The 22885-nt window shown below is 39.4% G+C and overlaps 1 protein-coding gene across 1 annotated transcript; it reads right to left on the bottom strand.

Annotated features, from left to right (window-relative positions):
- Positions 1 to 268: 268 nt before the first annotated feature.
- LOC146548752 (glycogen synthase kinase-3 beta-like) lies at positions 269 to 22540 on the bottom strand. Its single transcript, XM_085261832.1, has 11 exons — positions 22178 to 22540; positions 13194 to 13279; positions 10856 to 10957; positions 10644 to 10727; positions 10097 to 10207; positions 9728 to 9858; positions 8308 to 8512; positions 8075 to 8170; positions 6335 to 6521; positions 6024 to 6101; positions 269 to 5133 (listed from the first exon to the last, which is right to left on the bottom strand). Exons 1-11 carry the CDS (start codon positions 22350 to 22352, stop codon positions 5072 to 5074), a joined length of 1317 nt encoding a protein of 438 aa, XP_085117958.1. The 5' UTR covers positions 22353 to 22540; the 3' UTR covers positions 269 to 5071.
- Positions 22541 to 22885: the final 345 nt, after the last annotated feature.

Genomic DNA, 22885 nt, shown 5'->3' with positions numbered 1-22885 from the left:
GTCTTTAAGCAAGGAACTGGGGGGGGGAAGATACCAAGACACTGAAATTTACTCGCAGACAGAGTCCAATATAATTGTTCACCCTTTAATCAGGGATGTGATTTAAAGTGATGTATTAGGTGACGGTCTACCAAAGTAAGCAGAAGTGAGACATCTCAGTCTGAGGACAAGCTTGTTTCTGCAGGTTTGGCCCACAAAGAGCTCGAGCTGTGGATAAATGTTTTTTAACTTTTAATCCAAGTCACAAACAAGACAACCCACGCTGTGACACAGTTTCATCACTTTATTACAGTAAATGAGTCCATATCGTACGCACACAGAACAGAGACAGACTTGTTTGTTTCTCTCTCCCTCTCCCTCCAGCACTCAGGCTCAGTGGTCTACGGGCCAGAGTGACACTAAAGTAAACAGATTAAATAAAAAATTAACAGATGTGATTTTTGTTTTTTTTAAAGGAGGTAATATTAACATCTGAGTTTTCAGAGAATTTAAGAACAATTTCTGAGATTCAGACTTCATGAAACTGTCAGTAATGTACATCCACACACACCTGATAGGTCTGTCGTAACACAGGCGCCCATGTCCACCCTGTTGTGATCGTTAGCAGCGATTCTGAATGCCACACAGCGCATAAACACAAAAATGCCCACATGTTGAGTACTAGCTGGACTCTAACCCAACTAAACACCTGTGAGATCGCTCGACACTTTTCCTCTCGATACTGCACAGTAATCATATTTTGCAAACTGTCACAAGCAAAAAGAGTTCTGTTCCAAAATGAGAATTAATGAGACGCTCGCTCTGATCCCGAGGCGTCAGTTAAGACTGCATTGTCAAACCTGCTGGCATCTGTGTTGTGATGCTCTGGGTAAAAAGCACGAAAATTTTCCGAAACCATAACCAAGCAGTTTATAAACGCATAGATTGAGGCAAGTGAAAGTCAAAAGTGAAAACCTGTTAATCCTGGAAAGTCACCAACACCCCTCCAAGCTCCTTATGACGATGACAACTGGAGCTGTGGTTAAGCCTCAGAGCGCCAACACTGAAGGACACATTTCGTATAATGGGGGAGACACAGAGGCACCTAATAAAGCACCATCATATAACTCAGTAGGACATGTAAATCTCAGGTGCTTTTTAAACCTGCTCCACTTACAAGGCAAGAAATACAGGAAGTACAACCACACATAAAAATAAACAAAAAACACTAAAGAGCTTTATGAACTCTGATAAAAGTTCTTAACTGGAGCTGGAGAAGCTAAGAGTTAACTTTCAACTTTATGCCACAGACTGTAAATAAATGATGGACATAACTCCTGTCAGGTCACCCGTTGGTTAGTGAGGTCATGTTATAAAGCCCCTGAGCAGATATTTTCACTGTCGCCATCTTAGCTTTCTGTAACGAGACATCATAGTGAGGGGGTAGACCCGACTGTGAAATGAAAGAAAAGCAAGATCGCAACTTGTTAACCAATAAGCACCATGTTCAGAGACTTGCAGTAACAACAGACAAGTGGGCGTGTCCAAAAACAAACTACACTTCAAGACGAGTGATTGAAGCGACTGAAACGAAGGATACCAATGACTGACGTGTGAAGAGGTGATAAATACACTGATGGGTCATCTAAGCAACCAGAACCTTGGCTTCGCTTTTCAGAATCAGCGGCTACGTCCATCTTTTATATACAGTCTGTGCTTAACAAACCCAACTCTATGACTGAAATGAGTGAGAGTGGTGCGTTTGAGTGTGAGGAATAAAATAACTACACTGTGCACTGACCTTCACTGAATTGTTATGGGCTGCTTGTACTTTGTACTCTACCCCCTGTGAAGCAGTAACAGGAGCAATTACTTAGCCTAATAATGAAACTGAGTGCATTACTTTATCTGTGCTATAAGGATTAGGCTTGCTGGTGTTCGCCATCTACAGTCAAAAGGTAATGACTACTGTAAATATGACTTGCACAACCTGCAAAGAGATTTTCTTTTGCTTTTTTATGTTTTTCCTCTTTCTGGGAAAAGCTGCAGGAAAAGGACCTGTTGGAGGATTGAATTAGTGCAGGTGGGAGTAAGTGGAACATCCTGTACATAAACAGCTCTTTTAGATATAATCACACTTAAATCAAAAATAAACCCCTTAAGTCTCACTTTAATGGTTTAATGTTCTGGACATTTCACATTTATTGACGTCACTGGCTGGCTTCTCGGGATAGACTCAAACCCAGGATGCTGCTTTTAAATGGCTCAGTCCTTTACAGGCGTCAGATTAGCTGATTATATTCACACTCGGTGAGCTGAGAGAGAGCATTATGGAACAGAACCCTTATAAGAGGCTCATTCAGCAGTCAGTCAGTCCACAGAGGACTAAAGGAGAAACAGGACGAGCTACTAAACAGTTTCACTGGTACACAAGAAAGAGAAGGAGAGAGAAAGATCGTCAACAAACATGAGGAGTGGCTGTTTTTTTTTTTCCTTTTCACTTTTGCAGTATTTACATTTTGGATAGTGAAAAAAATTATTTACAAAAATGCAGGAACTAAGACAGCTTAATGAGGGGAAATAAGATATAAACAACTCTGTAATAAAAGTAAAAAGAGGAACAAATAAAAATCAGTGATATTTACACGTGCGATAAGAGGAGGAGGGGAGTTAGGAAGTAAAATGGCTTCTGAAACCAGCCACATTTGAGTCCTCTCCTCAGGCTTGGTCACAGCTTTTCATTGCGTCAGAAAAGACTGACAGCTCTGCGTGTGAACGCTGTCGACCCGCAGAGTCGATCAAACGTGCTGGTTGGGCTCTTACAGCAGAGAAAGGGGGATGCAGCCGGCTTTAACGCGCCACAAACAAATGAAGCGGCTGGCGGGGAAGAGTGATTCTCCTTGTGTAAAATTAATGTGAATGTGTGGAGCAATTTAAAAAAAAAAAAAAAAAAAAAAAAAAGGTGGGGTGGAGGAAAAGAGCAGGTGGAGGCAATGGTACAATAGTATCAAATATACTATACTACAAACTTTCAAGTGGTCTGTACTGCGTACTAAAAATCAGTATTGTTGGCTGCTCTATTCCTAAAACACTGGCTGTTCAGACTGTAGGTGGGAGTATTCTCAGACACACACACACACACACACACACTCACTCTCTGGGCTCCAACTACTTAAAGAAAAAAAACAAAACAATGCAGTGAGGACAGGAAGAACATCCTCACCATCACGGGGGTTAAATCAGAGTTGGTCCTCAAGAACACAGGAGTACCACACACACACACACACACACACAGACACACACACACACACTCAGCTTAAAGGGAATTCCCTGCTTGCCTACATCAGTGCTTCCTCTTACGTCAGCACTGATGAGCTGATAGCCCAGCTCCATTTATCCTCGCACCATCACCACGACTTTAGAGTAACTCCAATCTCATCCAAAGACAACCTAATAAATAAACACGAACTCGCCGGAGCTTTCATTTGTTTCTCTGCTGCCTTTAATCAACAGTGAGACAAATACTCAAGCGCCACATTTCCAAACCAAGGAGGATTTAAAAAACAAAAAAAACAACCCCAAAAAAGACAAAAACAGCTTTCTGATATCTGGACATGATTTGCATCTAAATCAATTTTTCTGCTAAGTTTTAACTGAAGTTTCGAGGCTTTCATATCCACACAACTACAAAAACCGGATGAGGGACCAATCAGATAATTCTCTGCTTCTTGTTTTTAAGCCATTAAAAGTCTGAATAATTTCAGACTGTAACACCAATTTATATGTTCATATCACTGACTTCATATCACAGAATTGAATCTTAAAAAGGAAGCAAATATGGAAATATAGTAAAGAAATAACTACGTTTTTGGTTTAGTTAAAACAGCAGAACACAGAGCCGTTTCCAGAGAAGGCTGAAATTCAAACATGTCTTTGGGGAAGGTTGAAAGTTTTCCTTTTCTGCTTGCTTAAAGAAAAGACTTTTTTTTTTTTTTTAATATGAAGTCTCCACCTCCACTTGCACATTATGGGGAACTTTTGCAATCTTCTTTCACAACACTGATCTAAGACTAAAAGTACTGTCTGAACCTTTTCCTGACATTTCATGATCAGGCGAACGCAGCCAAATTACCTTTGAAGAAGGAGAACGAGCAGCCACGCTTCTGTCCAGCCATCTAGAAACATTTCTGAGGAGGCCATTTCTTTTCCCCCAACCCTAATAGGTCTAAAACTATTTCCTGAAAAGTGATGCCTTCTTTTCGAGTTGCACTTAAGTGCCCTTTCCTACAAATATGCCTCTGTGGCCGACAATGTGGGACCTAATTTTAAAAGTAAAAACATGGTTAAAAACTGAGAAAGGGTCTCAAGCCTCAAAAAAATTAAGACTCCTTCCTTGTTGGGTATATATAGTTTAGTCAGAGAAGCGTTTAGTTCCTTTAGCAGACACACCTGTAAGGATGCTCGTTTCCAACACGAGGCAAACTGACATTTATCTGGCACTGGCCTGTTTTTTTCTTCCATCTGCAGCTAAAACAACAACAGCTGAAGGTTTGATTTGTAACTTAGGTAGAGGACTGGACTAAAATAATGTCAATGTCCCTGCAACTGTTCTCCCATCCTGAGTTAAATTAAAGTCCTACTGTGATGACCTGTGATGAGGGGCCCAGTTCTAGTCTTGTTCAGGCAGCGTGCACTCATTTAAAAACACTGAATAAAAAAATAATCTTAAAAGTGAGGGGGGAAAAACAGGTATATAATGATTTTACCTAGCCAAATAAATAAAAACAAAGAAAACAAAAATGAAAAAAAAAAGGTTAACAAAAGCTTATAATACAGAGGACCAGCCCCGACTATTGAACCTTCTAAAACCACCCGAGCAGCAGCGGGACGATTCGGTGTGTGTAACAATCTCCTGTCGTAGTTTCGACCCTGACACCTAAACAACGAAGGGTTTGCTCAGTGGATTTACTGTACAGAAACAGACCATGGAAGAAGATAGCAAAGCAGCATGGTGGACAGCTGTGGACACAGAGTGTGTGTGTGTCTGAGAAAACGTGGTGATGCTTTGCAGGCAGATGGGTGAGAAGCTGCTTCAGATGCTGTTGAGAGATCCTGGTACTGAACTGTGTTGAGATGAATCTGAACCGGTACCATCTGAAGGGGAGAGGAAGAAGAGGCAAAAGGTACAGTGAGCTTTAAATTGAAGCTTTACAGCTTTACAGAGCAGTAAACATCAGACAGTGTAATAGAAAATAATCAGCCTGAAATTTTATGCGTAGTGCTGCCATCTTGTGTCAGGAGAGAAAAAACAAAAAAAACACCCGCTCCCCCAAACTTTCTATTTCAAACTATTTATGTCAGATTTATGTTTGTTTTTTTTAAATACACAAGGTGACTCTTAAGATCTTCAGAAACTTCTTAAGGCCTTAAAATCAACTTTGCATCTATTTTAAATCTGTACAAAACAGTAGCTTAAGTTTCAATTTGAAAGTCCTAGGCGACTTCCTTCTCGAGTAATCGGATTTACAAACTTTGGTGTTCATGCTGACCGCCCACCCACCCAGCAGGGTGACAACAAAACCATAAGATTTTTACTGCTGAGACGTACAAACAGCATAATATTTTTGAAAGGCTTTTGAAGAACTAATTTAAGGCATTTAAACTTAGAGAATTTTGTGCAGCCTGGCTCAATTTTACCAAATGGCCATCATAAACTTTTCAGGTGAATGAGTTTAATTCCCTACAAGGCATTTTAAGGATTTGTATGAACTAAAAATAACAGAGGTGTTCAAATTTATACAAATATACGATGTTGATGGGGACATCAAGGATGGGACTTAAATAAGGTGTGCTTATTAAAATGTTTCCATGAGATATAAAGATGGTTTTCAAAAATATAAAGACAATTTTAAGAGTTTTAATTCTTCAGTGTCTGGATTTAAAAAAATAAAATCAAAAAGGTAAAACATAAAAATATATTTCAGTTTTTTTCCCTCTCAGCTGCTATTGACAGTGTCAGTAAAATTACAATAAGAGTTTCCCACCGTGTGCAGAAGCAGCTGTGTGAGAGCGAGCGTGAGGAGGAATGAGGATTGAGTTCAGCTGAGGCTGGATCGACAGCTCTGCAGAGAATAAAAGGAGAGTTTTTATTTAGCGCTGAGTCATAAGGAGAGCGCAGTGTCATTCAACAGAACAAAAGAGGCATACTGAATTAACCGGAACACCTCAGCAGTCGCAGAACAAACTGACTTTAAAGTCGTGTTACAGACATAGAATCATCATGCAGAGCAGCTACAACTTAGCTGAACAATTAGCAAAGAAAAAAGGGAAGGAAACGAGACTTTAACTCTGCTACCTGTGGTGCTAAAGTTGAAGAGCATCGGCAGTTCTCGTCCACTGGGCAGCCTCGTGTTTGGCTGGCGCAGTTCGTCGAAGAAGGCATGTGCACAGGCCTCTAGCGGGGAGAGGCGTGAGGCTGGCGTGTACTCCAGCAGCCGAGAGCAAAGCGCAATGGCCTCTGGAGGGGTGCGAGGTTTAAACACCTGAGGAAATACGAGAGCTTTTCTTCAAAAGTTCCGACATCAAGCAACATGTTTTGATACTGGCAAGACATTGGTTAAACATACTGTCAAGCTCCATATGCCAGTATGTTTAACCAGTGTCATGCAATGCAGGGTTTCTTCCATTCTGGAAGTTAACCCAAAATGACAGACAGTCATTTCTATGCAGGAGTTCTGCATCTACAAAGGCAACAGCAGGCAGCTTTTGAAGTAGAGGCAGCTGCTTTGTAGTAAATTTACAAGGGATTCTTCTCTTGGCTGCATGCTGAGTATATACTTTTTGTATATCTCAGTTAATCAAACATTAAAAACACCTCAAGTCCATGTGGCCTCATCCTCACAACCACAGGATTTCTCTTTTTTACTCTAATAAACTTGTGCACCTAAAAGAGGTTTTCTACTCTCCTCCTCCTTAGGTCCTTTTTTTAAGGGAAAAGATAAATTATAGGGCTTTAAAATTCAATAAACCTACCAATAAAGATGAGCCTAATGATTGCTTCTGAGTGGCAGCACTTTATGGTTGCACTGGAAGCAGCAGTCGGTACATCAACAAAAATGATGTCCTAGCTGTAGGTGCCCCGTGCTTTGGTATCTCAGTTTTTCTAACCTGGTGCCATGTCTACGAGTGTGTTACAGCTCTACAGCAACATATAGCAATGCACACAGAGAGAAGCTGCAACAGCTGGAAAATATGAGACATGCTGGAGAAAACCTCTGTGACTGCTTCATTTCCTGTTTTGACTTCTTCTGCACCAGCGCTGGTGAAAAGGTTGCAACACCTACTGTTTTGGAGAAAACTAGCAAGTCCAGAGTGCCACAAACACCAATGTAAATATTCCCAGGGCTGTGATGATGTCATGCATACCATTGCAGTAACCATAAAGGAGGCTTACAGAGGACGTTGGGCACCAAACTGAACGAGACTTCACTTGAAAATACACTTAATGACACCAAAGACCAAATGGCTCCTATCCCTGCTACACTACAGTAGCTACCAGTTAAGATACAGAAATGACTTTAAACTTTTAAATGTAAAGCATTTCATGGGCTCGCCGACTATATTACACATCAACTCCCCTTCAAAAACTGAGTCACTGCCCAAGTTCCTCGGGTCAGACTAAAGGAAATTTAGACACCCTGCAGTTGAGGAACTGTTTTGCAAAAGAACCGAGGTTAGCAAATTCTGCATCTACTTTTAAATCATTTCTTAAAACTTACTTTTGCAGAAATGATTCATTTTGTCTGAAAAAGTATAAAAGCTGTAACTGCTGGTTTTGCCATTTTCTTTTTAACATTATGAACAACAATACTTCATTTTTTGGGACTGTTACTTGACATCTAAGTCAGTGCCATCAATATAATTAACAAGAAACTACCAACATAACATTTTTCATTTACTTGATGAAACTGTGATAACTTTTATTTCTCACTTCAGACAAAAGATCGGTCTTATTCACAGTGCACCTGCTTCCAGAGAGCATAGACCTGGAGAAAACTGACTGTGCTGCTGTTATTCGTCCTCAGGTGTTATTTACCTTGGTCCAAGGATGCGCTTTGATCTGAGGGAACTTGAATTCTGTGTAGTTTGGATTCATCTCTCGAATTTGTTCCCTTGTTGGTGTTCCTAACACCTGAGAACAGAAGAGGAGGATAAGACATTTACTTCAAACAGAGTGTTTGCAAGACTACATTTTAATAGTATAAATGAATGGTGCAGAAAGACTTAAATGAAAAAACAAAACAACAAACAAACAAACAAACAACTCACTTTGATAATCTCCACTAGCTGATCCACTCCACTGTCGCCGGGGAATATGGGCTGTCCGAGCAGCAGCTCTGCCAGTACGCAGCCAGCTGACCAGATGTCGATGTTTGCTGTGTAGTCTGTGGCGCCAAAAATCAGCTCTGGGGCGCGGTAGTACCGTGAGCAGATATACGACACATTTGGTTCACCCCGGATAAGCTGCTTTGCGCTGAAGGAAGCACAAGAATCACGTTAAATGGTAACAAAGACGGCAGGAAAAAAGAAAGATAGGAGATCAATATATACCAAACGACTCCCTACTGAGCACTCAGTTGTCTGGAAAATAGTGACACTATTCCTGGAAGATGCCTCTGTGTGCAGATAGTAAGAGGGTCGGAAGTTTTTATATTTCCCTGAGCATCAAAGAGAAATATAGACTCTGAGGACTAACTTCTTTCCTTTACCTTCCCCTTCTGTCAGCAAGCAAAATTTGAAAACAATTTTTATGATATACAAACATTCATAAAGCAATATAATCTTAAAAGAGTACTTGATGACTTTTATAAAATTTGCAATCAGGCATTTGCTGTTTTGAATTATAGTTTATTTCTATCAGACAGATTAACACAACTGGGCAGAGCAAGATTAACACTTTATTACACACCATATGAGTCCTTTCATTTAACAACGTCTTAATTTAACTAATTAAACATTGTAATTAAAGTCTGATCTTCAACCAAATGCCTGATCATCATCTGCAGATACTGAAGAGGAGATCAGTAATGCAGCTTGAGTGCAGGAGAAAGGCTATTGGGAGAGACGTGTGTGCTTGTGAAACAGAAAAATAAGCATTTGAATAAAAAAAATAAAATACTACCAAAAATAAAAACAGAGCCGTGTTCCTGACGCTAAACTTGAGTTTTTGCCAGCTGTCATTTCTGGATCTAATATAAGACGCATGAAACCATACATCACTGTTTAATACTTCACACTCTGTACAGGGCTTTTCTCAGCACACGTTTACAGCAGCTGTGTTACTTTCTGCTTGTTTTATGGTTAACTTTTTTGTATTTTTACAACATTACTCTTTGCTTTTCCTTTGTGAAGTATAATGCTCTAATAGCCATTGACGTGTCCTCGTTTCCAATTAATCACATGCAGCAAACTCCAAGTCTTTCACATGAATGTGCTCATAGCTAGATTAGATGAGTTGAATTGAGGTGACAACCACCTTCATTACCCTGTTCAGACTGTTTGCAGTCCTATGCATGTTGAACTTGATTCACAGAACAGAATCTAAGTGTTAAGCATTAGAAATGCTGTTATTCTTCCCATATTAGATTTCAGAAAAAATATATATACTTAAAAGGCAGATAAACGTAATCCTGCTACTACTGTTAAATTAAGTTCTGATTTGTGTGGAAATTTTTTTGGTTTAGCTTACCTGCCAAAGTCACACAGCTTTAGGACGGCAGTTTCTGGGTCGACGAGCAGGTTTTGGGGCTTGATGTCTCTGTGACACACACCTTGGGAATGGATATAAGCCAGACTGCGAAACAACTGGTACATGTACACCTGTTGGAGGTCAACACAAAATACAAAAATCAGACAACATAGAAATAATTTATTAAGAGGCATAAATAGCATAAAGCTTGGTATTTGTACTGGAGACCTGAGGAGATTCTTGAAAACAAGAAGGAAATTCTGAACTTTACAATGTTTGAAGTTTTTGGAGAATAAAAACTTCAACAGAAAAATACTGTGACTTGGACAACATGGAAATGTTTTGGAAGGAAATTAGGGGCAGAATTACCTTCACATATATGATAGGAATAATGCTCTTGGCCTTGTTAAAATGCCTGGCAACCCTGTAGACCGTCTCGGGGACAAAGTCCAGCACGAGGTTGAGGTACACTTCATCCTTCTGCAAAGGATGGAGGGATTGACACAAAGGTAACTGTAGTTAAAGCATTTATGGTTTAAGACAGCTAAGCAAACAGACAGACAAGCCTGGCATAACCTCGCACGCTGATACAAAACATTTCCAGTAAGTTACTTCTGCAACATTAAATCAGATTCTATATTTATCAGTAAAAGAAACTAATTTCTTCCCCTTTTTAGGGTTGGGTTATTTTTTTAATGCTATATCTGAGCATCTGTATATGTATTATGGACATGCACCATTTCCTTTTATTTATAGTTTCGACATACTGAAACTACTGGGAGTTTAGAGAGGTTTAATTATTTTATGTCTATTTTTTTTATAAACCATAGCTTAACTTATGTTAGTTTTGTTTCACCATCTCTTCTTTCAGCTCTCTTTAGAGTAGTCTGTACCATGACTCTTTTGTTTTTTTTACCTTCTCGCCACTAGAGTAGAAGAAATAACGTAATCGGACAATGTTGCAGTGGTCCAACTTCCTCATGATCTGTAGTTCCCGATTCTGTACAAACAGACACATGAGTCAATGAGGGAAACCAAGTAAACAAAGTGATCACGAAAACTATTAACAAGGAGGGTGAGGGGGGTGCCATTGATAAGATTATTACAGAAACTAAATTACACGCCTACCTTGAACCTCTTATCCTGCAGAACCTTTTTGATGGCCACCATCTCCTGTGTGTCGATGAGGCGAGCTTGGTACACCACACCAAACGACCCATTCCCAATGACCTGCAAGGTTTTAACAGAACAGGAGAGTCAGACTGAAGGACAGCCCATCAGGTGATCAACCACAAACATTTATTTAATTTCCTGAAAGCTGCAGCTGCTGGTGTTTCCATTCTTTTAACAGTAATAAATTGGCTCTATCCATCTTTGACTGATAGTCTGTTTTTTTCTGAAAGTCTTTTTCAAGCCTACAGCGCATATGATGACTCTTCAGTGGAGATCTGTCACTCTAACAACCACAAAATTTAAATTATAAAATAGCAACTTATGTATTTAAATCCAAACAATCTTCCTTTTTTGTTAATCCTACCTCAGCCTATTCTTATAAAACTAATGAAGTAGTTTCTCATGCCTAAACCTAACGATTTATGGTGTCCAACCAAATTCCATTAGTAATCTAACAGAAGTGTTAAGGGTCTCATGCGGGACTTCTGTGAAATGATAACTATGTGGACATATGTAGAAAATTTGTTTATAAAAATAAATAAGAGGGGAAATTAATGATCAAGAAAATGTTTTAATAGATTAAATCTTGTGACTGTTTCACAAAAGATAGATGGATAGTCAGACATGAGCACAGAAACAGTACATGAATAAATCAAAATTCTTTGGCAATTTTCCCATTTAAATCCTTTGGTATTAAAATCACAGGTATTAAAAATGGCGATTAAGCACATTGAGATGTTTGTAGTCAGATTTTATTTCTGCTTAAGACTCTTGCCAAATTATACAAATATAATGATAACGTTCCACTGCTGCAGGCATCAGACAAGTTAAGTATTTCTGATAAGCCTAAACGACGATTTTATTGGCTTTGTGATAAAAGTGTGATAAATCTGAATTTACACACACCTACAGAGCCATTAAGTAATCTTAAAAGTGATAACAGCCTGGCTCTGTGCAACACTCTTCTTTATGTAGTTTCAGGCTACAGTTGACACAGTTATGTCATTTTTTCCAAAGACACAAGCAAAAGAATGTGCACCTTTAAAATCATGCATTTTTATGGCTTGGCAGAATAATTATGGAAATATCAGCATTGATCAATACCCTTATTAATTCCACATGCAGTGATTAAAGTTTCAAATAACGTTTGACTCATCCCTGTGAGCCAAAAGCTCAGGATTCAGATTGTTCCACTGGTAGCTCTATAGGATGGGTGTCAAACTCCAGTCCTTGAGGGCCAGTGTTCTGAAACTTCATGCTGAGGTGGTGATGTTACAGTAGCTCATGAGTGAATGAACATGGTGCAATTAAAGTACTTTTAGGAGTACATTTTTCCAAACACATGTATTTTAATTTACTTGAGTTAGGTTAGGGGTTGCCACCTCAGCATGCAGTTCTATAGTCTTGCTAATGACCTACTTATTTTATTCCGTTGTGTTGCAGCTGGACACGTTTAAAAGTTTCAGGACACTGGCCCTCAAGGACTAAAACCTGTGACGTTTAAAAACTCATGAAAACTAACTCATCAAAAACTAATCACGAGAATCCAATAAAAATATAAAGTTGGAAATAAGAACGACAGATCCCATTTAACGTCTTTAACGCCCTTGTCATACCAAACGAGGGCAGTTTTTGCTGAGATTACATACAAAGTTTATGCACGATTTGGTTTGCCAAAAATTTCTGTTAGACAATAAGAAAAGTGGCAATAATGCGTCTGTGTGGGTTGAAAATATTTCAGCTTCAGTGAAAAATCTGCTTGATGCTGTATCATGATGACCCATCAGCTGAAACTCTCCTACAGACTGGATGTTTTGGTGGCGTCACCAACAATGACAAATGGAGGACAAGCGCACTGTACTCGCCAACTGTTTGATTCAACTTCAGTTTCTCATTGTTACAAACTACATAAACTATAAATTCATTTTGCTCTTGGAGAAAAGGGGGGGGGGAAAAAACCTGGATGCTACTAAGAACCAATCAGAAGTCCTTAAAAGTGGTTTGATTTTGATACATTTTCTTTTAGTTTCAAGAAAACTGAAATTGTGTTGTTCTGATTTTTAAAAATCCAAAAGAAACCAAAGAAGACGTATAAGCATTTGGTTCTGCACAAGTGTGTTTGGTCTCTACTTGCTACATAGACTGGGGGCTTTACATGTGCTGTTCACAACTGTGCGTTTAATATGCAGCAACTAAGTAAAACCATCCTCAACAGACAAAACAAAAATGAGGAGAAGACTTGGAAAAAGAAAGTTGTAATTTCATAGAGCTTCAGTTTTTCTTTCTTTCTCACCTTGATGTCAGTGTAGGAGACTTCCTGTGGGCGGTCTGGTCCCTGACCCGGTGTGGCCACGACTGTTGTCACCTTCCCGCTGTCTCCTAGGAAACAAGCAGGAAGAGGCATGTTAAAAATTGTAGGTATAGTGCGGTTAACTGTGCTGCAGACCACAGAACAGTTATAAGGAGGTTTTAAATGTCCTGTCATCCCTCTGGCTCATTTCTATGAGACTTAAAGAAATGAAAGACCTTTAGGATACAAACTAAACAGTACTCCTGACATTCAACTGACTGCCAACAGCCTTTACATCTGGGCTGTCTCTCCACTGGCCGGGTGATTATTTAGGTTAATGACAGCCTGTGAATGATTGTCAACTTTACAAAACCCTCCAAGGAAGAAGGAGCGAAAGACAGAGTTCATATTCAAGACGCTGTGACTAATTAAAGTGGGAATGGACCCAAAAATAGGCCAGCCACTTTCTTTGTCTTCATAAATTTTTTTTAAGTCATAACAGCCTAACATAAAAGGATTATTTTTGTAGCATCATCAGCCATATATTAGCCTCCAGTATAATGGGAAGACTGTAGCATTTCACTCAATTATTGTTTAACTGAAATGGAGGAAATATACTTTTCTGCCATTAACATTTTCACACGTGAGCCTCAGATTGAGGTTCAATTACCCAGACATCTAACCTACCCGAATGGTTCAATCATTAAGGTGGTGACTTTGGTTTGCACACATGATTTCATGTTTTTCCCATCACCTCGTTTCCTGTCAGCTAGATGTTCGCTCACTAAAGCCCGTTTTTTTCACTAGCACCTACTTCACTCGACTGTTTTTAGGTTTTTCCATTAGGTGGTAGTACAACCTGGTACCAGGTACTTTTTTAGTACCTACTCGAACGGATTTCCAAGTGAGCCGAGTCGAGCCGAAAATGTGCCATCAACAGACTGCACGCCACTGATTGGCCAGGGAGTGACGTCAGTCAATGAGTCATGAGGGCAACTTTCAGGAATAAAACCAGTCATTTGTGGAAACCTGGAAATGATGAAAATGGCTACGCACAAGTGCCCTCCATTTTTGTGTTTGTTTTGCATAAAAATGTCACAGGACCTTGCTATAATACCACCACCCACATTGAGGTAGTAATCAATTATAATGGAAAACAATCGAAACTCAGTAGAGTCACGTTGAGTAGGTGCTGGTGGAAAAGAGGCTATTTTTTGCATGTAAAAATAATCCTGAGAACAGAAATCCTGCATACGTGGCTGAAACCGTGACTCTCTCTCAGGTCAAAGCTGGTCGAGGTGTGAAAGCAAAAACTGAATCACAGACCGAAGGACGGTGACATTCTTCCGATGAGCCCCAGTCTCTTACAAAGAAAGAAATATCAGAATACTGCAAAAAGAAATTAAATGCATGGGTTGTTCTCTATCAGATAAGGCATGCCTTGGAGTTGAGAAAAGTGTAAAGCATCTCCAACATCGGCCCAATTTCCTTTCACATCTATTTTTTACCAACAAGGTTTCTAAGTGTCAAAATGTTTGATAAATTAGCATGTACACTTCAATCAATCATCATCAACACCACCACCACCACAAACAAACAGATAAAAGTAAAAAAAAAAAAAAAAAAAAAAAAAGGGGGGGGATACAAACACACAAAACGTTTCCTCAACAGTCCAAGTAGAATCATAGTTTAGAAGTACTAATTCTCATAGGAAGATATGCCTCGTGCAGAAAAGTCACTGTCTTGTATATGAAAATTTGGGAATCATCTGTTGTTCCTGTCAACTAGTTCTGAAATTTCCAGTACAGACCAAAGTAGTTTTGGGTTTCCACCAAATGAAAATCACCAATACTGTGTTTTCAGTGGGGTTTACTAAACTCAAGATTAAAAATGTCATTTTTGTTTGGCAAATTGACGGGTCTTAGTTTTGAGTATATGTGGATCAATCATGCCTTTATGCAATACCCTTAAAGACTCATTTGAGCCTGGAAAAACCTCGAATAAACTGCATCAGCAGGTTTCCCAGACATGGATTAGGCCTAGGCCCAGTCTAAACGAAAAACTCAATGAAAACCTGTGTTGACGGTCTGCGATTAGGCTTAATCTATGTCTGAACCTTGATCCGATTCCCATTTCTCTGTGTGGCCATTGGTTAAACTTAATATGACAACCCTGCTTTAACTTTAAATTTAATTTTCCTGTGTTATCTGTGCAGTCTAAATAATGGGGCAACACTGTCATGTAGCTATGATGGTTCTGTGTCACTACCACTCTATGTCCACACACTTAATGCTCTGTTTACCAAACAAGACAATGCACTTATTGATATTGTTCTCGTTCACACAGAACTGCATACCCTAGTGTTCCTGCATGTCTGTGTCCACACAGCAAACTGTCCTGGTTATCCAAATGACACGATGGCAGTATCTGTTACAGCTGAAACCGTGAGGCCTGCAGCGTGACCGTGTCAGTGGGTTCCCTACCTCATTGACTGGGTTCAAGCTCTGAACCCTGATGAACACACTCACTTGTCCAGGTTAAAAGTAGGGCAACTGTCTTAGATGCTGCTCCCCCCTTCTGCTGCTGTTTATTTTTTATAGCATGAAAAATAATTTCCACGGGCTTGTAACTTGCTCGAGGCTGTTAATCTATCACGATAAAGATGAAGCCTTTTCTCCGTCTTCGTCAGAGTTCCTGATTTATCACCGCTTCACGGTTCAGTGTTTTCCTACCAGCGCTGCATTGTGTGTCACCGCTTGGCTTCCTGTCTTTCACCTGACATTCACAAACGGGAAACACGCGTCTCCAGGAGGAAATAATCCCTGCATGCATGCCATTATTCAAACTCTGTCACACCAACACCAATTCAGCTGCAGTTTTTTTTTTTTTTTTTTTTTTAAAGGCTGATACATTGTAGCCAGATCAAAAAATGCGTGTTGCATCTACTCCTCCTAACCTCCAAGTCAAATTAATAATGACCTCAGCTGAACATTTATCTCCCACTGGGATATTTCTAATCAAAAAATGTTTCTTAACAGGAATTTGGTTGTATATTTATACGTTGTATTTTACTGCAAGTGGCTCATTGTTGTGGCAAGGAAAATGAACACTTGCATGCAAGTCCCGACAATAAACACTCTGATTTTATTGTAATTTCCCACCCATAATCGTTATATATGATAATAGACCTAGAACAAGATTTACTGCTGCAGAACTCTTGATTTTGAATGTTTCTCTGCAAATATTTTAAATACGACACATCTAAAAACCATGTGTTTGTTTAGACTTGCTCTGAAACAGAAGCACAACAGAGGATAAAAGGCTGGTGTTAAAATAATAAGGGCACACTGTACCCACCTTAAGTGTTCCTTTTCTAGTATTACTGACGCAAATAGATTTAGTAATGTAGTTGGTAATGGTGCATCACAACAAGTTTCCCCTCATGTTACTTGCGGAAATAGAGTTGTGCTAGAAACCTACAAATATCTGCAGCCAGTGGAAAAGTAAGCTGGAATCAAAACATATTGTCAGCATTAACCACCGAGTGTTAAGCTTCTATTCAGTTCTCTCCTTTTTTTCCTGTCTGTCTGAAAACCCAACGTGAACCATTCATCTCCAGCTGCTTTTAAATGCCATCAATAAGCTTGCCCCTCGTTCCTTTTTGAAAATTTTTACACCACAGTTGAAACAGAACTTGAGTAAACAAGGATTCATATGCACACAGAAAACCATTCACTCACTGTGCATCGCTTTGAAACTGATGATGATCACTTGTGGAAATCACAAGGTCCATCATGTCTAGTAAGCCTCTACCTTATTTACCACTAGGTCTTATGACAAATATGACATTTGACACTTTCACTGGTAGCCCCTTCAGTCATTTGCTGCAAGTTGAGAAAAGTTTATCTCAGGTCCCGCCCACTTTTGCGTTGCCAAATATGTACATTCTGTGATCTCTGGTCACTACAGTGCAGCAAATCACTTCTGGTGTGGACACAGTTTAATTGAATGGAAGATAATTTCACACCTTTTAAACTTTGAAAACAAAATGTAAATACATTGAAGTCCCATACAGAATAAAATGGGCACCATAAATAAGCGTACTTGGTCATTTATAAGCCAAATAATTTAGTCAGCTGAGGGTTACACTATGCAAGAAGTAGTCTGAATTGCCACACTTAAGCAGCAGGTTTCTGTGTTAATATCTTTACACACAAGAAACAAACTGCACTTAGATGAACTCCACACTTTAAAGCAAAGTAGTTCAAGAGAATTAAGTTTACCTTATTAATATGCAGTTTAATGCAGCAGCATCTTCCAAAAAATCTAACCAGGGCATCTGCTCTGTGGGGAGAACTGCTGGTGGAAGAAAGAGGCTTCTATTGTTTTAGAGTATAGCACTCATGTTATGTTTAACATGTCCATAAAAAAACAAACAAACCAAAAAACAAACATGTCCACTTCCCGGTACACTGAGGTTACATCTGTGAGTAAACTGTAAGCTGATTTACATCAACTTTACATAAAATCAATGTAGCTGTTACCAACCTTGTGATACCCTCAAGCCTGAGGTGATCACATGATTGTATCAGAAACGCCTCTGCAGTGTTTCACAGAAGAGATAGTGACTCAACACACATTTCCTACTTTATCAAACTGACAGTCTGACACTGAGCTGTCCGTTTTCTAAAGCTTGTCCAGGTCACAGGTAGAGTGACCTAATCCTAACAAAATAAATATTTGTGTGGATCAGATTAAAAAAAAATGTTTTAAATGTGTGTTACTGGGAATTATGCACTCGTTTATTAACAACATTAGTATTTAACAATGTTTCAAAGGGTAGAAACACGCATGAATGCTGTTGAATAAGTTAACAGACTTATTCAACAGCAAGGCCTATTCTAAGCCAGGAAACACCTGCTACAGTTAAAAGACAGCCTGAAATACTGACATTGTTAACCTACACAAAAGCTTCACAGTTACAGGTGTGGCATCATTCGTGTGAAGGACAAACATCCAGGATTTAATTTAATTGCATTTTTCCCCAACTTGCTTGCTAAGAATAAGCAGTAAGCATAAATGAAAATAGATAACTCTTTCTCAGTTTTACCGATGGATAAACACATTTCAAACATCACAACTTTTACTTGGAAGGCGAACGGTCTCTTGCCCCTGACTTGTGTCCTACATGTTCAACCTCCACTGTACAGGTATGATGCTCTGAATTTTATATATTGCATTGCAAAAGTCAAGCCCTCATATCATTCATCCAGCATTGACATCAGATTGCCATGAGCACGAAACTAGAAGTTAGATCCTCAACTGTATTTTGCATTATAAAACTTCAAACACTGCAAAGGAATTACACTTTATGCATGAAGCAGACCTGAGATAAATCCTGGTGCTGCTCACAGACCATACAAAAAAAACAAAACAAAACAGGAAAAGAGAACATCTTCCTGGATGCAGCGGTGACAGCAGCCGACAAGGTAATTATACAACGATGTGAAGAAATGTTCTGCTTCATGGAAGCAGGACCTGTTTCCTCTTTTGAATAGAAAAACTCTACAATACACATACACACACAAAAAAATTTAATTCACTGTCAAGCATCCCATAATATTAGCATCAATTCTGATGCTGGTACTCTAATTTCCAAGAGAGAAATATTTTAGTGATTATATAAGTATTAATAACAGCGTATTTCAGCAAAAATGTAATCATAGAGGATTACTGTACACAGCATGTCTTTAGTCCTCCTCCTTCACTTCAAAGACATGTCAGGGCTTGTCAGCTCAGGAGGTACATTCACACAGGGCCTTAATGCAGAAAACTAAGGTTTTCAGGACATCTCCACACCAATTAAAACTATTTTGGCAGGTAACCAGGTGGGTAAGCAACCTGTTATTTAATCTAAGCTATAAGGAGGTGCATTTTTCTTCATTGTTTAATACACAGTGAGGTAAAAATGTCATCTTTAAGAGTTACCAACAACAAGTACCATATTCAGAGCAAAGGACTGAAATTAGACCAATACCGGTATTTTATAACATCAAGGAAATGCCTCAACATTACATGTTTTCCAGTCTTTATACAGACAGATCCATTGAAAAACAAGCCAACGCGTTAGAGATTTAGTTGTGGACTTTGACTCAGGCTACACACTAGCCCGGATAGATTTGAAAACAGCGTTTTCGTCTGAAAAACGCTCGGAGTCCACAGTAGCGTTTTCAGTCATTTTCACAGAGTTGTGCGTCCACATTGAAACGGCAGAAAACGCCTACGTTCCAGTACCGCGCATGCGTGAAGCGCAAGAAGATTCGGCCTGCCTCATTTCTGTCAGCCGTTTATTTACTTTCCGGCTCGTTGAAATGTCGCGGCAAAATGTCGAGGAAAAGCACCGAGTTTTTCAAATGGACTAACAATGAGGTGGAGATGTTGCTGCAAGTAACACAAAAGTACAAAGTTGCAAAAGCGAGTGAGAATTAAAGAATTTGAAGAAAAGCTATCTGGAGCATGTACAAACTGATATTAATGTTTAAAAGGGCTGTCAAAATTGAGAGCAAATAAAACAACTGCTGTATAATGCCCTCCGCTATCTTTGTTTAATTAGTCACATGAGTGCATCACATGACTAAAATGCGTCATCGTTTTCGAAAGTCTGCGTTTTCACTGTCCACACTGCGACGCAAACGCACCGTCTTCAAATGTATTCGTTTTCCAGAGCGTTTTCAAAACGCTGCGTTTTTCCTTGGGGAAAGCGCCATCCGGTGTGGATGGGAGGCCAAAATGGAGAGAAAACGATGTGTTTTCAAAACGCATTAGTGTGGACGGAGCCTCAGAGCTGAACTTTTCTCATGTGAGATTTATCTCCAGATCTGCCATTTATCTCCTTAAAAATGCCACAAAAGTGAAACCATTTCTTTATCTCTCCAAGTGACCAAGCTTTTAAAGCAGGCTTGAAAAATGCTCAGCTATCTAGTCTTTGAAAAAACAGCAGCCTGAGTGCTTATTTGGACAAGATGGATGGTACGCATTAAGGCCCTACACGGTCCTTTGCTGCACAAATCCAGGAGTTTTCCAGCAAAAAACAAAAAAAGTGTTGGCTTTCTACCTAAAGAAAGATCAGCAGGATTATGATTTCAAAGTTGTTGGGTTTTTTGTTTTTTTTTTAATTCTTGTTAGTGGTGTTTAATGTTTAATGTAGACTTTAGTAAGGCAACACAGATTCTGTGCCTTACATATACTGGAAGAAATTGTGATTATATTTGCAGTCATCACTGCCCCAAAGGTCCATTTTTAGCCAGAAAAAAGCCCTAATGTGTCTTATATGCTCTCAGAGTATACGCCATTATACCAGGTGGGGCAGCTTTTTACTTTTTATGCTTCAAATCACAGGAACAATCACTGAAATAGAAAATCTAAAACCGGCCTCTTCAGCCTGGCTTGTGATTAAGTATGATTTATAGACATAGCTTACCACTTTTTAAATTGGCTTTGCTGTATCTAGTTTTCAAAATGTAATTAATGTTAAATCCCTTTCAAATATTTATCGGGCGTTACCTTCCTGTGTTCCCTTCTCCTTTTGAAAAGGCATGTATGGTTTAAAATAAATAAAATAAGTTATTGTATTTTATTCTGTTTGGTTTTATAATTTACTCTCTACTTTTTATTTCATTTGTTTTATTATTTTTTTTATAGGCTTGTCAGTCATCTGTGAAGCACTACAATTCAACTTTGCATTGACTAAGCTCCATGTCCAAGTTTAATTTTAATCCCCCAAATCACTTCATTCCCTCACGTGTCAACGTTGCTCCGGGTTCACTGTGGTCTGCTGGGAGTGAGGCTGGCTATACAATTAAGCATATCAGAGGTTTAGGTGTTTTTTTTAAATTTTTTATTATTATTTCTGATGAACAAAAATGGATTAAAGTATTTTTACCCAACTTACAAAAAGAACTTGTTTAAAAAAATAAAAATAAATAAATATCACAGTCCTGGTGATATATTCAGGAAAATCCTACTGACAGAAATTCTGCCTCCAGGTATAGCTTGCAGGTTGCTCAAACATGACAAAAAAACACCTGATCAACCATTCAAAAGAGTATCTTTAAATTGCCAAAGGCAACATTTGATAGGACATCAGTCTGTGTTGTTCTGCTGCAGAGAAACTAGGGGTCACATGGCTTTGAACTGGAGATGACCTCCCTTTTGGGCTCTAATATCAAGAGACGCGGCAGTGGCTGCAAATGGATGATAAGGTTTGGATTAACACACACACATAGATCTCTGCTTACACCCGCTACTACAGTGATAAAAGGGCATACTATTATTTCTCCTCAGACTGAGGAAACCCACTCCTTGGGCTCTGCTGTTGGACGTGGATCACTTGCATCCTCCAGGCGTCGGCCACCTGCTGCTAAGCTTCTTTTTTTAACACTACCCCGCAGGTGACCTTGGTGAATATGCAACTTTTCCGCCCTGACCCTCCACCAGTGGATTCAGACTGTTAGCTAATGGCACTCTCAGCTACACCTACAAAAGACCCTTCAATTGAGCACTCAACTTGGGGTATTACAGTCTAGCTTGGTCACAAAGAACAACGGAGCTGATTTAACAGCTCAGCAGCCACAATGACCACAATAAAAAAATCCAACCCACTTGCAGCTTTTAAACACATATTAGTTAGTTACTTCAAATCTTTAATGTGCTTTAGTTTTGCTCGATTAAAATGATGGCATGTGAAACAGTCTTGACACCAGACGGGGTGAAAAGAGCCATCGGCCGGACAGGGAACTAGTAATGTACAAAACAAGTGGCTAACGTTAGCAGGCTAGTAACCTTGCTAGCCAGTTCGCGGAGAAATAACGACTTTCCTCTGCGCTGTGACACATAACGACGGTGTGTAGTTTTTAGTTTGTAACTTGTAATATGACATATTGATTCAGCACATTCTGATAAGGAGTTAGTAGATAATTACAACTTACTGGCAAGCTTAAGGTTGGAGCATCCTGACGAGCTGCTACCGGAGGCCTGCGAGACCCCGGTCTTTCCTGTGCTGCTCCCCACGGCAGCGGCTGATCCGGCGGACGCAGCAGCGGCTCCTGGAACACCTGGCGGCTCAGCAAACGAGCTGGTCCTGGGCCGCCCGCTGCCGCTCATATCTCTGTGCAGGGGTCAGGGTTGTTGTTTCACCGTTTTTTCAGCTAAACCACTATTACTTATGAACAACCGGCAACGAACAATCACACCAAAGACACACCAAGAAACACCGCTCCCGTTGCCGCCGGCTGTCTGGGCTTATAGCTGTTGCTAGACACCTAGAAACAGACCGCACGCAATGACACCTGGGAGATGGAGTTAGAGCCAACCGCTACTTAGGTTTGCCGCTCTGAATTTTACAAATCAAAACAACTACAAATTTCAACTGGATTAACAGGAGGGATGTAGGCCAGAAAGAGCCGCAGCTACAGTTAAATTTAAATTTAAAACTATAACATTTGTAGAAAAGCAACAAAAAATTCAAGATACATCACAGAATTTAGCTTTTTTTCTCGGAAATAACTCACACCCTTTTACTTTAGTTCATATTACAGCCTGGACTCTTATATTAATTTTTCTCTTTGTAAAAATGTAATAAAAGTAACATAAATATTGGAAATACAAATAAAACTCAATGACCGATCACTGTGAGG

Source organism: Mchenga conophoros, linkage group LG22, assembly GCF_057382185.1.
Source record: "Mchenga conophoros isolate Kocher_MC1m ecotype Shallow Benthic linkage group LG22, M_conophoros_male_GT1.1, whole genome shotgun sequence".
NCBI lineage: Eukaryota > Metazoa > Chordata > Actinopteri > Cichliformes > Cichlidae > Mchenga > Mchenga conophoros.
Note: the sequence above shows the minus strand (reverse complement) of the source record. Positions and strands in the feature narration are given on the sequence as shown.